The sequence below is a fragment of the Entamoeba dispar genome, genomic scaffold, assembly GCF_000209125.1.
Source record: "Entamoeba dispar SAW760 scf_1105229460065 genomic scaffold, whole genome shotgun sequence".
Lineage (NCBI taxonomy): Eukaryota > Evosea > Mastigamoebida > Endamoebidae > Entamoeba > Entamoeba dispar.
Genome location: NW_001854006.1, coordinates 1 through 15142, shown reverse-complemented (window position 1 = coordinate 15142; position 15142 = coordinate 1). Strand labels below are relative to the sequence as shown.

At 26.3% G+C, this 15142-nt stretch overlaps 8 protein-coding genes across 8 annotated transcripts, besides 18 other annotated features; 3 read left to right on the top strand and 5 right to left on the bottom strand.

The window, feature by feature from the left end:
• Window positions 1–2: 2 nt before the first annotated feature.
• Window positions 3–821: a repeat region.
• Window positions 822–874: 53 nt separating this feature from the next.
• Window positions 875–903: a sequence feature (AT_rich).
• Window positions 904–1104: 201 nt separating this feature from the next.
• Window positions 1105–1153: a sequence feature (AT_rich).
• A 335-nt stretch (window positions 1154–1488) lies between these two features.
• Window positions 1489–1730: a sequence feature (AT_rich).
• A 52-nt stretch (window positions 1731–1782) lies between these two features.
• Window positions 1783–1803: a sequence feature (AT_rich).
• Window positions 1804–1888: 85 nt separating this feature from the next.
• Window positions 1889–1926: a sequence feature (AT_rich).
• Window positions 1927–2124: 198 nt separating this feature from the next.
• Window positions 2125–2243: a sequence feature (AT_rich).
• Window positions 2244–2301: 58 nt separating this feature from the next.
• Window positions 2302–2429: a microsatellite.
• Window positions 2430–2468: a sequence feature (AT_rich).
• A 37-nt stretch (window positions 2469–2505) lies between these two features.
• Window positions 2506–2688: a microsatellite.
• Window positions 2689–2747: 59 nt separating this feature from the next.
• Window positions 2748–2833: a microsatellite.
• Window positions 2834–3030: 197 nt separating this feature from the next.
• Window positions 3031–3107: a sequence feature (AT_rich).
• Window positions 3108–3708: 601 nt separating this feature from the next.
• Window positions 3709–3760: a sequence feature (AT_rich).
• A 140-nt stretch (window positions 3761–3900) lies between these two features.
• Window positions 3901–3991: a sequence feature (AT_rich).
• Window positions 3992–4055: 64 nt separating this feature from the next.
• EDI_051880 (dolichol-phosphate mannosyltransferase, putative) lies at window positions 4056–5117 on the top strand (the record flags this gene model as incomplete). The annotated part of the gene is made up of 1 exon (XM_001736748.1): window positions 4056–5117. The coding sequence occupies one exon, from the start codon at window positions 4056–4058 to the stop codon at window positions 5115–5117; it is 1062 nt and encodes a 353-aa protein (XP_001736800.1).
• Window positions 5118–5192: 75 nt separating this feature from the next.
• Window positions 5193–7167, bottom strand: EDI_051870 (uncharacterized protein; the record flags this gene model as incomplete). Its single annotated transcript, XM_001736747.1, has 2 exons — window positions 5193–6992; window positions 7042–7167. 2 exons carry the CDS (start codon window positions 7165–7167, stop codon window positions 5193–5195), a joined length of 1926 nt encoding a protein of 641 aa, XP_001736799.1.
• Window positions 7168–7304: 137 nt separating this feature from the next.
• EDI_051860 (regulator of telomere elongation helicase 1 rtel1, putative) lies at window positions 7305–10397 on the bottom strand (the record flags this gene model as incomplete). Its single annotated transcript, XM_001736746.1, has 1 exon — window positions 7305–10397. One exon carries the CDS (start codon window positions 10395–10397, stop codon window positions 7305–7307), a length of 3093 nt encoding a protein of 1030 aa, XP_001736798.1.
• Window positions 9026–9048: a sequence feature (AT_rich).
• A 33-nt stretch (window positions 10398–10430) lies between the features above and the next one.
• Window positions 10431–10455: a microsatellite.
• Window positions 10456–10560: a sequence feature (AT_rich).
• Window positions 10561–10580: 20 nt separating this feature from the next.
• EDI_051850 (26S proteasome non-ATPase regulatory subunit, putative) lies at window positions 10581–11411 on the top strand (the record flags this gene model as incomplete). Its single annotated transcript, XM_001736745.1, has 1 exon — window positions 10581–11411. The coding sequence occupies one exon, from the start codon at window positions 10581–10583 to the stop codon at window positions 11409–11411; it is 831 nt and encodes a 276-aa protein (XP_001736797.1).
• A 63-nt stretch (window positions 11412–11474) lies between these two features.
• Window positions 11475–12467, top strand: EDI_051840 (uncharacterized protein; the record flags this gene model as incomplete). The annotated part of the gene is made up of 1 exon (XM_001736744.1): window positions 11475–12467. The coding sequence occupies one exon, from the start codon at window positions 11475–11477 to the stop codon at window positions 12465–12467; it is 993 nt and encodes a 330-aa protein (XP_001736796.1).
• Window positions 12468–12496: 29 nt separating this feature from the next.
• On the bottom strand, window positions 12497–12871 carry EDI_051830 (uncharacterized protein; the record flags this gene model as incomplete). Its single annotated transcript, XM_001736743.1, has 1 exon — window positions 12497–12871. The coding sequence occupies one exon, from the start codon at window positions 12869–12871 to the stop codon at window positions 12497–12499; it is 375 nt and encodes a 124-aa protein (XP_001736795.1).
• A 138-nt stretch (window positions 12872–13009) lies between these two features.
• Window positions 13010–13044: a sequence feature (AT_rich).
• EDI_051820 (uncharacterized protein) lies at window positions 13040–14357 on the bottom strand (the record flags this gene model as incomplete). The annotated part of the gene is made up of 2 exons (XM_001736742.1): window positions 13040–13876; window positions 13938–14357. The coding sequence occupies 2 exons, from the start codon at window positions 14355–14357 to the stop codon at window positions 13040–13042; spliced, it is 1257 nt and encodes a 418-aa protein (XP_001736794.1).
• A 117-nt stretch (window positions 14358–14474) lies between these two features.
• On the bottom strand, window positions 14475–15059 carry EDI_051810 (uncharacterized protein; the record flags this gene model as incomplete). The annotated part of the gene is made up of 1 exon (XM_001736741.1): window positions 14475–15059. One exon carries the CDS (start codon window positions 15057–15059, stop codon window positions 14475–14477), a length of 585 nt encoding a protein of 194 aa, XP_001736793.1.
• Window positions 15060–15142: the final 83 nt, after the last annotated feature.

Below are 15142 nucleotides of genomic sequence, written 5' to 3'. Positions count from 1 at the left end.
GGGTAGATAAAACTACTACAATCAATGCATGGAAGTCCATCAATATAAAGAAAAATGCATTTCTCCAATTAACTAAAATGCAAGATGGAGCAATATTTAGTGGGTACAGGAAAGCGAAAATATTAAAAAATGAAAGATTAAAGTACTGCCCACTTTGTAAAGACAAGATAGCCACAGTAGAACACATTCTACTATCTTGCATTGGTCATAAGAAATCACAAATGGAGAAACATGACCATATTGGCATTATCATATGGGAGGGGTTAATAAGAAAATACACAGGAAATAATCAATACAAGAAACCCCCATATGAAACAGTGTTCCAATACAATGACATCACTATGATATGGAACAAACAAATAATGCCAAAAAGTGATGGGCTATATCATAAAAGACCAGATATATATGTACTAGATAAGAAGAATAAAACTGGTCTAATATTTGATATGACTATTGTGGCAGATCATAATATTAATGGAGCCTATTGGAAGAAAAGAAATATGTACAAGGAATTGAAAAATAGGCTAATGAAGATAGAGAAATTAAAGGATGTCAAAATAATTCCAGTAGTAATTTCGATTAATGGGCTAGTAAATGCCGAAAGTATTAAATTAATCAAACAATTAAAAATCGAAATTGACATCACTAAAGAAATTAAAAGCCTTGTAATTAAAAACATGATGGACGTCATGGAGCACTGTGGAGATCACAACCAAACATATGTAGTTGAACTACAAGACGAAGACGAAGGGACGGGATTAGTCTCCGCTGAGGCAGGAACAATAGACACAAGTTCTATTAATACTTAATTAACTTCTTTTATTGAATATTTTTTCATTTTAATTTTTATTGTTTTTAGTGTTGAGAATACCACTTTTTAAATTATATTATTAATTTATTAAACTCATTTTATCTTGCAAAAACATTTAAAAAAGAATGAAGATATTGAGAACAATCAACAAGAAGTATTTAAATATATTTGAAGAATTAAATATGAGAAAAAGATGGTAACGAAAGAATTTAATTAAAATCAACTAGTATTAAAAGAAATACAACTAGATATCAAAATAAAACAAGTACAAAAAGAGGCCAAAAGAGTTAGAGTATTAATAAATTAATAAGAAATATAGAATAAGAATTTTTTAATTAATAACATTTAGGTGTTTATTCATGTTTCATTTTTTTTGTAATTTTATGATATTCATTTTTTTTTCACAATTTCGGTATTACCACTTTCTTGTTTGTTGTGTTTGGTTAAGAACTTATATTATCAACCTCCAACGATTGTATAAATACTATATAATATCTTTTATTTGACTAATTGGTAATATTCTTATTATCGTTTTATAGATGTATTCTATTTATAATTCATTTTATTTTTAACTGTAGAATTATGAATAAATCCAAGTTAGTTATCATTATTTGACTATTTCTTCAAAATTAAGTTTTAAATTTCTGATTATTCATGTAGTAATAGTCAAGAAATAGTTTATTTAATTAGAAATAAATCTTTTTATTTTTAATTTGGGTTTTTCTATAAATAATTTACTATTTTTAGAATATTTTAATAAAAAAAAAAAATAAAAATTTGTTGTTTCATTTTTAAATGATATCAATTATTTATAATTATCTTATTATAATAATTTATTTAATAATCAGAAAATTAAGAAGATAATGGATTTTATTTATAAATTATTGTTTTATTAATTTGCTTTTAATTTATAAATATTCACATAAGATAGATTAATGTAAAAAACGAATAGAATATTAAATAAAATGGTCTTATTTTTATTTAATAAATAAGGGATATAAGTTGACATAAAATAGATGTAAGATGAATATGAAAACGATAAAATGTGAATTGAATAAAAACAATTGAACAAATTACTTAATATTAAATTATTATATTAGAAATAAATTTATATACAGTAAGTTTTATTTAAACTCCTTCGAATAATTTATAATGACAATATTACTAATTATAACAGCAAACAGTTAGATTCAATAAAATGTGTGTTATAAATGAAATATTCAAAATATTAAAGAAATGATATAATAGTCATAATAATATCTAATAATTAATACCACAAAATAAAGAAAGAATATTAACAAGAATACTAACACATAAAAATTTATATAATAAAATTTGAACAATATAATTAAGGAAGTTATAATAAATTAATTAATGAATTATAATATTCATTAGATTCTAAATTAAAAGTTAATATGAAAATATATTTTAAGTTAAAGATAAAGTTTTGAGTTATGTTATTTTTAACTTATACAATGTGTTTAATTAACTATAATATCATTTAATTTATTATTTATAATTTATATACAATAATAATATCATTAATATGTTTGTTATTTTGTTTAATATAATAATATATAATATGTTATATTATATTTTAATATCATTTTATGTAATAATTTATTATATTTTTAATTATTCTTTGTTTTTATATAATGATTTCGATATTGTAGTTATATGTGTTCTATGTTTTATTTTAGTTCTTCTTTTATGTTTATTTATTTTTATTTTATATATTATTAATGTATTTTGGTACTTGTTATATTATTTTGATTTTGTTTCTATTATTTTGATTTTTATTACCATTATATTATTTCTTTTTATTTGTGTTATTGTATTATATTATTTGTTTATATTCTTTATATTTATTATTATTTGATTTAAATGCTTTTAAACTATCATTATATTCATTTTTATATGTTTTAAATTTTGTTGATTTATTATTATTCATCTTTTTATTATGTTGTTATTCTTTTATTTTATCTTTTCTTTTTATTATTTCTTTATTCTTGCTTTTATTTTCTTTCTAAAACATTTGATCATTTCATTATTCATTCTTGATGTTCATTGATTGTTTCTATTATTTGATTCACTTTTGTGTTGTTTGATTTTCATCAAATTTTCAAATATACTCTAATTATTTCTTTTCTCATTTTATTTCTTCAACTTATTAATCATAATCAATATTAATTTCACAATGTATATAATCTATCTCTTTCTATTATTTTATAACATATAAGTTTAGATTAAAATACATTTATTATTTGTATTTCAATGTTTTAATTCATATAATATTCAGGTCATTACAGAGAATCAATATTTAATTCTTGATACAACATCAGTAGTTATCATCTGTATCATATTAATACTACTTTTTCTAGAATGTTATATTATTTCTTTAATTCATTTTGTTATTCTTCTACTTTATTTTTTATTTACCAGCTCTATTCCTATGGTTTATTATTACTTACTTGTGTTATTTTAATTCTTCTGGTATATTTTCATTTTCATCTATTACTAAACAATAAAATAAAGTAAACCAATATCACTGAATGAAATAAAACATGATTGATGTTATTATTTTATCATTAAGTAATTAAAGAATATCCAAGTCATATTTAACTATGAAACGATATGATATAGACTAAAAATAATTGGACATAATCAATTAGCCATAATAAAATCCATTCTTTTTCAACTATTAAATAACTTATCAGAGAGATAATGAATTTGTTAAAATCACTTCTTGAAATATATAAACAAAATCAGAAATTATTTATATTATTTTAGTGAGCACAATAAATCATATATAACTATCATAAAACTAAAAACATTGAATATAATAGTATTTCTAAATAAAACGAGTAAAGCACTTAGACAATAAATAAAATCCAATGAAAATAATTCATTAAATAAATAACATTTATTTAATTCATTTTATGTTTTATACTGTTGTTCAATAAATTCACTAAAACATTTATTAAGTTACATAATTTTATATTGACTTACTTTTTTTATTCAAACAATAATACATTATAAAATACGATATTGTATGTACTACTTTATTTTCTTATTTCCATAGGTCATTGAATAATAAAAATAATTTCAAATTAATGATTAATTAACTAATAAAAACAAAAAATTTTTATTATTTTGCTATTTAAAAATAAGAAATATAAACTGGAACATCGAGAAAAAGAAATAAAAAGAAGGCTAGAACTTATTAACATTTATTTATCTTTTTATGACTGATCTCACCATTATTGTTCCAACATACAATGAATCTGAAAATATTGAACAACTTATTACACAACTTGAAGACACTTTGAAAGATATTAATTTCGATATTTTAGTTATGGACGATAATTCTCCTGATAAAACTGGTGAAAAAGTTCAGCGACTTAAATCTGAAGGGCACAAATGTGATGTTGTTATTCGTACTCAAAACCGTGGACTGTCTCCAGCTGTTATTGAAGGATTTGGAATTGCTAAAGGAGATGTTGTATTAGTAATGGATGCAGACCTTCAACACCCAGTTTCTGTTGTACCAAAATTATATGAAGCAGTAAAGAATGGCGCTGAAGTTGCTGTTGGGTCAAGACATTGTCCAGGAGGAGGAATTGAAAATTGGGCTTTTCATAGAAGAGTTATCTCATGGGGCGCAGCTCTTCTTGCACGACCATTTACATCTGTGTCAGACCCAATGAGTGGTTTCTTTGCAGTTAAATCATCAATACTTAAAGGAAGCAAATTAGAAGCAAAAGGATATAAAATTCTCCTTGAGGTTCTTGTTAAAACAGGAGCAAAGAATGTAGTTGAGGTACCAATTATCTTTACTACTCGTGTACATGGTGAATCTAAATTAACAGGAGGAGTTATGACTAATTATCTTCTTCATTTATTTTCATTGTTTTGTTATCCAGGAACATGCCCACTTCTTAAGTTCATTGTTGTTGGAGGATTAGGAACTATTATTGATATTCTTATATTCACTCTTTTTATTAGTATTGGACTTCCTGGTGGATTTGCACAAACCCTCTCATTTATTACTGCGTTATGTAATAATTTCTTCTTAAATTCACTTTGGACATTCCCACAACAAGTAGATGCAAAACAAAAACAGAAACAATTTATAAAGTTTGGAATTGTTTCAGGCATTGCTTTTATTATTAGAAGTTTGTTATTTAAATTTGGAAGAATATATGTTCCAGATAAATTCCCATATATTCAAATGCTTCTCTTTGTTGTCATTGGTACTGTTACAATTATAAACTTCATTGGATCTAAGTTGATTGTGTTTGCATAATCAAAAAAAAACAGAAGTTATTTAATTGAAATTCTTTAAATTAAAAGAACTAGTTTTTATAATTTTTCCTCTTTTTTATCCTTGTAATTTTGATATTTCTTCAATAAATTTTTGATAATATTCTGGAATACGAATGGTACATTTTCCTCCTGAATGAACAATAGTAAATCGTTCAGGGTCAGCCTTTTTCATAACAACTTTAGAGATAGTTTCATAACTAATGTCATCAAGGAGTATAATTTTATTGTTATGAATTTCAACAATTAAAATAGAAATTGTAGTTAGTACTATTACTACAGGTTTCCAAATAGTTTGTTTTCCTCCTATATTTAAATAGGAATTATATTTTGATGATTCTTCTATAAGTTCTTTTAAATAATTATCATCTTCTTCACTATTATCATCAATATTTTCTTCAGTATTAGTATTGTTTTCATCTTTCATATTTTCATTTACTTCTTCATTATTTGAAGTTAACTGTTCTTTATTCTCGACTTGTGTTGGTGGTGTTTGTTTTATTTCTTCATTGGTTATGTTTTGATTTTGAGAAGTTGGTTGTTGGTCTTCTTTTTTTATTTCTTCTTTCTTTGTATTACTTCCATATAAAAATCCTATTAATCCATGTGTTAGTTGTTGTGTTTTTTCTACAGTACTTTGTGTAATAGTTTGTTTTAATTTTTTAGTACCCTCTAATAATCCAAAATTTAATGGTTTTCCTGTAGTGCATAAAGGACATGTTTCTGTTTCGTGATTCATCAATTGGAATCCTTTCATATTAGTTAATGCATTTTTGTGATATTTTAAAAATCCTTCTTGCATGATACTCACTCTCTTAACTCCTCTTTTAGCAAAATCTAAACCAATCATACTCAATTCACCAATGTCAGGATTCCCATCGACAGTATCATCATCTCCAAATAAAACAACGTGAAATGTTGAATTTGGTTGAGTTAGAATAGACAATTCGTTTTTGAAAAGATTTTCAAGATAATTACGATCATCTTGTCTTTTAGTATAATCTAAATTAATTGCAGCTGCTATAGTACCAAGATCAAAAGATTCTTGTCTTCTGCAGTCAATAAATAAATAAGGAAATTGTCGATTGAATTTATCATTAATAATATCATTAACTAATGGAGTTAAGAATAGTGATGATGTTAATGATTTAGAAAAGACTTTTTGATATAACTCACTATTATTCATTATACCAAGAAGAATACGGTTAAATGAAGATGCTGTTGAAAGACGAATAGCTTTAGAATATGCAATAATAGTTTTTATGTCACTAACTTTTAATGGTTGATTAATAACATTTAATACACCTTGATGATCTTTAGCATCTAAAATCTTTTTTCTTAAATAAATTAAGTAACCAACAACACAATAGATATATAATGTAGTATCAGGGAATGTAATAAATTCGTCCCACATTTTTGATATTAAATTAATTGAATCGCACATATTTATACACAAGTTAAATGCAAAAGTATTAGTGTATTCAGTAGGTTCTATTCTATTAGTATCAAGATGAATTGAAAGAATAGGATCATGATACAATAATAATATGTGAATTAAATTTTGTAGTCCTGTAATAATAGTAGGATAAAGATGTTTATAAAATGGATGAAACTTATATATTATTGATTTTGTTATTCCACATCTTATTTCAATACTTTCTTGTTGAAATATCTTACTAACAACAGCAGCAACATCAACAATACAATTAAAGAAAGGTTGTGTTCCAATTGGATGAATTGAACTAGCAATTTTATTTGTTTCTTCAATTAATATTTCATTATCTTCAACAATCCATTTTGAAACATAGTTATTAGCTGTTTTTTCTTCAACAATTTCTTTCTTTGGTTGAAGGAATAACTACTTTATAAATTTGACCCTTTCTTTTAATAATTGTATAACAACAAACTTTCCATATTTCTAATCTCAATGTATCAGGTATTCCAAATTCCCTACACAACTCTCTCAGTAAAACAACGTCTATAGAATTAATTGCTTCTTTCATATATTCAATAGCCCGTTCAGGTGTTTCCATTATTGATTGAATTTTAAGTTTTATAAGTTTATCGTTAAATTTAGTAACAAACTATTATATTTTGGATTTTCTCATAGAAACAAGTTCTTTCTTTTATTTGTTTTATAAAAATGTAATGAGATATATAACACAATTAATTATTCAGAAGATTCTTTCTTAATTTCTACAATTTCTGGTTCATCATTTGGATCAAAGTATTGAATACTTGATTCACTGGATGCAATTGTTATAACTTGTTTTGGTGAATCTTCATCAACAGAAATTATTTCTGACAATCTTCTTTTATAGCACAACGGTGGAGTATTAGTTCTTTTAATGAAGGATTGGTCATCTTCTATATTGAGATCTAACGAATGCCATTGACCCTCAGTTTCTATTGACATTCTTCTCAACTGAACTTCTTTAGGAGGTTGTTCGGTAACCCCTTGATGAGGTTGGTTTAGTTGTTTTTTAGTAAATGTAGGTGTCATTACCATTGCATCAACAGGGTCCAAATCTTGAGGAATATCTAAAATTCTTTTATAACTTGGTTGACTTTCTGTTGATTCTAAGCTCATTCGTTGAGGGGGAATAGCGTCAACAATATGGTTATCTTTTACAGGTTTTGAGTTTGTTTTAATATTGAACGTTCTGATAATAATAGGGTCAGGTTTATTTTGAAGAATCATTTGACTAGTAAACACATCTTTAGTCGAGTTGTTATTAGGTTGAGTTGGTGCAGTAGTTCTAAATTGAGGAAATGAATAATTTTGTTTCATACTAAGAGATGTTTTTCTAGTAGGGATACGAATAACTTTGCCATTGGACATTTTACTTTCAACCATTTGATTTTCTTTATTTAATTCTTCACTTTTGATTTTACACTTTACAAGTGATTCTTTTTTGATTTCTTGTACTTTTTGAGATTCATTTTTAATGGATGGGGATTGACTAAATTGAACAAAAAAATTATATAAATCTTGTTCCCAATTTTTGTCTGCAATTACAAGTGATTTTTTCATCCATCCAGATAACATTTCTTTTACTGGATTTGTTGAATATCGTTTATCTAATAATAAAAATGCTCCATAATCATTAATGTGTCTAATTACTCTACCTACAGCTTGATTAACTGCTCTTAATGCTTGAATTGAATACCATTCACTTCCACTAAGACAATCAGGATTTTTAAGGTTTTCTTGATTATTATAATCTCTCTTTAAATTAACATTAATATCTCCTAATGATGGATAAGGGATACCAACAATAATAACAACTCTTGCCATGTCATCTCCAAAATCAATTCCTTCACTTAATTTTCCTCTAAACACACCCAAAAACACAGCACCTGTTTTTGATAGTATTTGGTATTCTTTGAAATCTTTTTTGAATTCATTTTTATCTTTTGATTCAATAAAAATTGCTTTAAGCTTATTTAGTTGTGTATACACTCCTTGTTGTTTCCATAACTCTACTACTCGATTTAACATACTATAACTAGCAAAAAAAACTAACCCACCTCCAGGACTTTTACTTAAAACTCGAAACATAGTATTCCCAGCTTGTTCTATCATTTCATTGTCTTGACTCGTTTTCTTAGTAAAAATAAATGACTTTCCAAATGAACTTGAACCAATAACTCTTCCAAATACATGACTTGGTGGTACAACGTGTTGTGTTGAAAGCATCCGATAACCAGGAGAAATAATGATATTTTTGTATAAATGTTCTTTTATATTTAATTCTTGTGCCATAGCTTTCATTGGGCTTAATGTTCCTGAAGCGAATATAACTGACCTAACCTCTCTTTGTAATAATGACATTGGTAAAGATGGTGAAAGACATCTAAACAACATTTCTCTTAAATCATTACGTTCAGTTATAATAATTTTAAAAAATTTAGTTAGTTTAGGTGTTCTAAATACTTGTATATAAAAAAGAACCATTTCTATATATTGAGTAGTAAAAGGATTGACATATCTTATTAAATGAGGTTCTTGTATAAGATCATCTAGGTTATCTACTAATTTTATGTACTCAAATATTGCTTCTGTCAATCTTGTTGATGATGGTGATCGTTCAATAAAAGGTAAAAATGCTTGGTCTTCAAATACTCCATATAGACATTGTTCTGAATCTTTAAATGGCAACGACCTATTTTCCATCCAAATAGAGAAACTTTCTATAGTGGAAATAAGTTCTCCTAGAAGAGAAAATGAACGAAAATTTTCTGGAGTTTGTTTGATTCTTTTTTGATGAAATTGAATTGTTTCGATAGTTCGATTTAATAATGTTTCAGTAAAGGTAAATGTTAACGAATCCATAAACGCATCTTCTACATTATGTGCTTCATCCATAACTAAAACAAACTCATGCCGATGAATATCATTCTCATCAATAAGAAAAATATCAGACGAGTGCCGAATACTAACGCTAGTAACAAAATTATATGGACATAGTATTAGTTTACTTCTTTTTGTTGCCCATCTTGAATAATAATAAGGGCATAGATTATGTTTCTGACATACTTTAACAAGATCATCTTGTATTTTAATAACTCCATTTAATTCTTTATAAACTGCTTGACATGCCATAACAACATTAGGTAATACTTTTCCATCATTTCCAAATGGTCTATAAGGACATGGCTTAATATGTTTTAATGTTTCTAATACATTTGGTTTTGCTGTGCACCAATAATTTTTATCATCACATATCCTAATTGGATTATAAATACAATACAAGTCTCTTGAAGCTAACACAATTCCTTTTATATCTCCAATTTTCTTTGTTTCATTCACAACTTGAGCCAACTGACTATGAGTCCTTGAAGCATAAACAATTCTCATGTCTGGAAAAGTTAATGTTGAATGTAATAATACTAATGTTTTTCCTGTTCCTGTTGGACTTTCCATTAATAAATGTTTTCCTTCTTTTACTGCTTGTTGGATTGAGTTCATCATTTCTATTTGAGGTTGGTATGGTGGTTGATATGGAAAACTTTGTGCTAATAATGGTATTCTTTCATTATAAACGAGATGCTCAACACTTTTACTAGTAGTGATATGAAGTACTTTATTTAATTCTTTAATCAAAGGTAATTGAGTTGCTTGTTTTTCATCATCAAAACTATCAAGACTTTTTCTTGGATCAACTCTAGTACTTGTTAAAGCAGGTTGATATGATGATATGAATGTATTAAAGAAATCTTCATTGATTGGTTTGTTTGTATTATCATCATTAACACTCATTCGGAACAGAATTCCCAATTTTTGAGGTTTTTGTTATTTCATTTTACTTTATTTTATTAAATAATTATAATATAAATAATTTAAAAATATCATTTCTATTTATTTAACTTTTTTCGTTATTTATAACAAAATAATCTAAAAAAAAAAAAAATAAAATTAAAAACTTCAAAGAAAGAGAAAGAGATGGAAGTAGAAAACACCACAAAACCAGAAGTTAATGAAGAGGATGAAACAAAGTTATCCATTGGAACTAAAATTGATAAACTATTTGTTGAATTAGAAAAAGCATTTAATGAACAAAACAAAGAAGAAACAGAACGTTTACTTCAAGAAACTAATACACTTATTGAAAAAGGTGGAGATTGGGACAGAAGAAATAGAAGAAGAGTTTATGAAGGGTTATACCTTGTTAAGTTTAATCGAGATTATGCAAAGGCTTCAGAACTATTAGTAGGATCAGTTGGGACATTTGCAGTTAATACATTAATGACATTTGAAAGATTTGTGTTTATTGCAAGTGTTACTGGGATTTTAATTTTTGAAAGAGGCCGAATGAAAAAAGAAATTTTAGATAATTCTGATGTTATTGGAGCATCAGGAGAATTTAAATGTTTACTCAATATGGGAAATGCCTTATATAAAAGTGATTATACTACATTTATTAAAGAATTAAAAGAAGTGGTTATTTTAATGATGCAAGATAATATTCTAAATAAGTCTGTTGATTGGTTTTGTAAAGAAATGAGAATTAAAGCATACAAACAAATCATGAGATCATATTTGGCTGTTCGTTTAGATGTTTTTGCTAAAGAATTTGGAGTTACTAATGACTTTATTGAAAAAGAACTTGAGACATTCATTTCACAAGGACGTCTTGCTGCTCAAATAGACAAAGTAAATGGTATTGTGATGAATGCGCATAAAGACAAAAGGAATGAGCTTTATGTGAATTTAGTAAAAGAGGGAGATATTGTTGTTGAGAAATTACAACGATTAGAACGGAAATTAGAATAAAATTTATGGTTTTTTAAATTTTGTTATTTTTTCTTTCAGAACTTTAAAATCATTATTCTAGTAATGACGGAAACAAAAGAAATTAGACAGGATATTAACAACTCTGAAAAATCCCCCTTTTTGAATAAAGAGGAATCAACTTTTCAAAGTGGTGACCAAAAAGAAAAAGTTATGCTTACTGAGAATCCTAATAATGAAATAATAATTCTTAAGAACAGAATCAATGAGTTGTTATATCAAAATGAAGAACTTCTCATCAAAGTTAGAGCTATGGAACATCTGGTCAGTGAAAAAGTACAATCCCCGAATTCTAGTTATATTCAAATTATTAGAGAACAATTACTTAAAAAATGTAAAGAAAGTCATGACCTTGAAGTTGAGAAAAGTCATGTAATTGGAGAGTATGAGAAAATTAGTGATGTTTGTGTTAAATTAATGAAGAAAGAACAAGAAGACTCTAAAACAATTAAATTTCTTCAAGGAGAAACAAAACGCCTAAGTGAAGAGTTAATTAGCACATCTGATGAAAAAAATCAGTTTGAAACAGCAATGAGCTTAAAAGACCAAGAAATCTTAAAACTAACAAAATTAATAAATTCAGATAAGAGTAAATTACTTTTGAGCACTCAGTTAAAAGAAAAAGATAAAATTATTTCAGAATATCAACAGAAAGAAAAAGCAATTATTACAAAAGACAACCTAAAAAAGAAAGACATCTTAGAACAACAACATGATTCATTTTATAAAATCACTTGTTACTTAAGATCACTTCATGTTATAGAACGAATAAGCAGAACTACTTCTGCACCAAATCAAATTTTTTTGCATCAAAAGTTGAAGAAAAACAATAAAGTAGAACTTATTATTTTTTGTTCTAATCCACAAGTAAAGTTTGTGCTTATTCACGAAGCTAATAATTTATTCAATAACCAATTCATTTCTGGTGCGATGTTAGTAGATGGGATTTGTTCTATTTATTGTTCAAAGGGGATTTATCATATTTGTGGATACTATGATTCACTTCACAATATTGTTTGTAAAGAAATAACTTTATAAAGAAGAAAAACATCATTAAGTTACATTTTTTAATCATTTATACCATTCTGTTTTTGTACTGAATCATAAATATTTAATAGTTTATTAACTACCTCACAATAAGACTTACACTTATATTTTTTTCTGAAGTCTTGTAGTTCTTCAAATGCCTCTAATGTAACTCTGACTTTAGGAAATTTCTTTTCATCTTCAATGAGTTTTTTGTCTGTTTTCTCTTCGGGATTCAGTTTTTTTGGTTTAGTTTCTATAGTTTCTTTGTAATTAACGTCTTTTAATTCTTTTAGCCCTTTACTCAGTTTTTTTGGTGTTTCAGTGAGAGGGATATGGTTTAGTTTAGACTCATCAACAACTTCTATGACAAGATTTCCTTTAACAAGGACTTTGACAGGTCGAAAACAATTCATAAAATAAAAATTAGTTGTTTAATGAGATTTCGAGTGATTTCGAGGTAATTTTAAACCCAGAAACACTGACAAAAGTTCTATTTTGTAGTTGCCAATTGGAAAATGAGAAAATAAAGAACAAAAATAGAAAATGAAATCATAAATTACAAAATAAAAAATAAAGAAAATTTATACAACGTCTCTGTAAATTCGAGGTGTTAAGCATGGAGTATAATGATCATTTAATGCAGTTCTTGGTGGAGAGAATGTATTTAACCTAACAGAATGTATTGATATTTTAGATGAATTTTTAGTATTCCTCACAGGATCAGAAAGGAGAGGCATTAATGGTGGGTTTTGTTCATCAAAACTAATTGAATGAACCAAAGGTTTTTTGGTTTCTAATGGTTTTAAAGTTTTAAATAATTCAGGAGTATATTTATCAATTAATCCAATATCAACGTTCTGTGTATTAATCGAATACACTATAATGGTTGAATGATCTAATTTACCTGGCAAACCATCTCGTCTTCTTTTTGTTGGATTATTTTGATGAAACTCACGTACTGTTTGGGTTATTTCAATAATATAACTACATAATTCTTCAACTAATGAATTTAAATTTGCACTTCGTTTTATTCTTATTCCAAGAATTTCATTAATTAATTGATCATAAGGCTTTTTTTCTTTAATTATAATAGGATCAAAATTGTCATACACACCATCAGTAACTGCAAATATTAAATCACCTTCTTCACACTCACAAACTGCTAGTTGACTTCCATTAATAATGTCTGTTCTTAGTTGATTATTTCCTAATGCTGCAATACATTCTTTAGTTTCGTCAATTGAATGATGACCAGTTCCTATAATTTTTTTTACTTTACACTCTCTTAGAGAGTAATGAAAGAGTCTACAATCACCTATAGATAAAACAACAGTTACTTGTTGATCATCTATTAAAGAAAAAGATAGCGCAACAAGAAGGGTTGTTTGTGCGTTATTATTAGGATGTGACGAACAGATCTATAAATGAATTTTTTCAATTCATTGAAATATTGTGAATTTAGACAAAAATAGAACAAACAATTTGATTTGCATTTGCTATTGTTTCTACTAACAAAGAAGCACTCTCTCTTAAAGTGCTGATCGTTGTTATACTTGATATAACAAATTCTAATGAACTTGTTACTGCTAATTTAGCTGCAAATGATGGTTTATCTCCCCATCCACAACCATCTGCTAAAGCAATGAACGTTGCATTATCAAATCTAACAATTCCTGCCCTATCACAATTAGGTTCTCCTTGTTTTACTCCATTAATAATTGGATATGTAGATATTGAAGCCATTGCAAAGTACTGTTCTCTTGATTTAATTGATACAGTATCAGTAATAAGATGTTTAGAGTATTGTTTATTATTAATTCTTTTGATTTCTTTTTTAGGGATTGTTTTAATTTCTTTTTGAAATATCTTCTTAAAATTGATGGAATCTGTTTGATGCATTTTCTAACAAAATGTATTTTGAGTTATTTTTTGTTCTTCTCTATTTTTAGCTTTTTTTATTTTGTTTTTTATTTCATCACAAACTATAAAATATCTTTGTTGAAATATAATTAATCATCATTCCATTGTCATCTCATTAACGACTTGTGATAGTGTGTAATAATAGTTGTATGGGAAATGATCACTAAGACTTAGTACTTTAATAAAAAGCCAGCCAAACTCTTTATTTTCACGTTCAAACAAGCGATATTTTTTAACGCCATGTTCTTTTCTTTTTTGGATATGAAATACTCTTCCTGGTGGTACTAAGACTGATGAGTCTATAGTATTTGTTGATTCATAAAAACGGTTGAAAGCTTGTTGGTATTGCTCTGTTGTTTCTTTTGAGTTGAGAGAGATTAAACTAGTATTATTGTAAATAGAACGAAACTCGTTGATTAATGGTTGAATATTTTTAATTGAATCAAAAGATAGTCTAGGAACAATATCATTTTTTGATACTACGGAATCAATCAGTGAACGAACTAATGGAGATGAAGCTATATTCAGTGAAAGGACTAATGCAGGTGCTAAACAATAACCATGAACTAACCAATCGGGGTGATTTTTATTAATTTCTAAAGTCAACAATTGGGCGACTCCACCACCAAGAGAATGACCAGCAATAGTAATTTGAAAAGAAGGGTATTTCAGTTTAAGCATTTTTAATGTTGGGATGATTTGTAGATATTTATTAAGAGCGGCTTTATAGATTCCAGCATGAGTAAATCCATTAATTCCAGCAA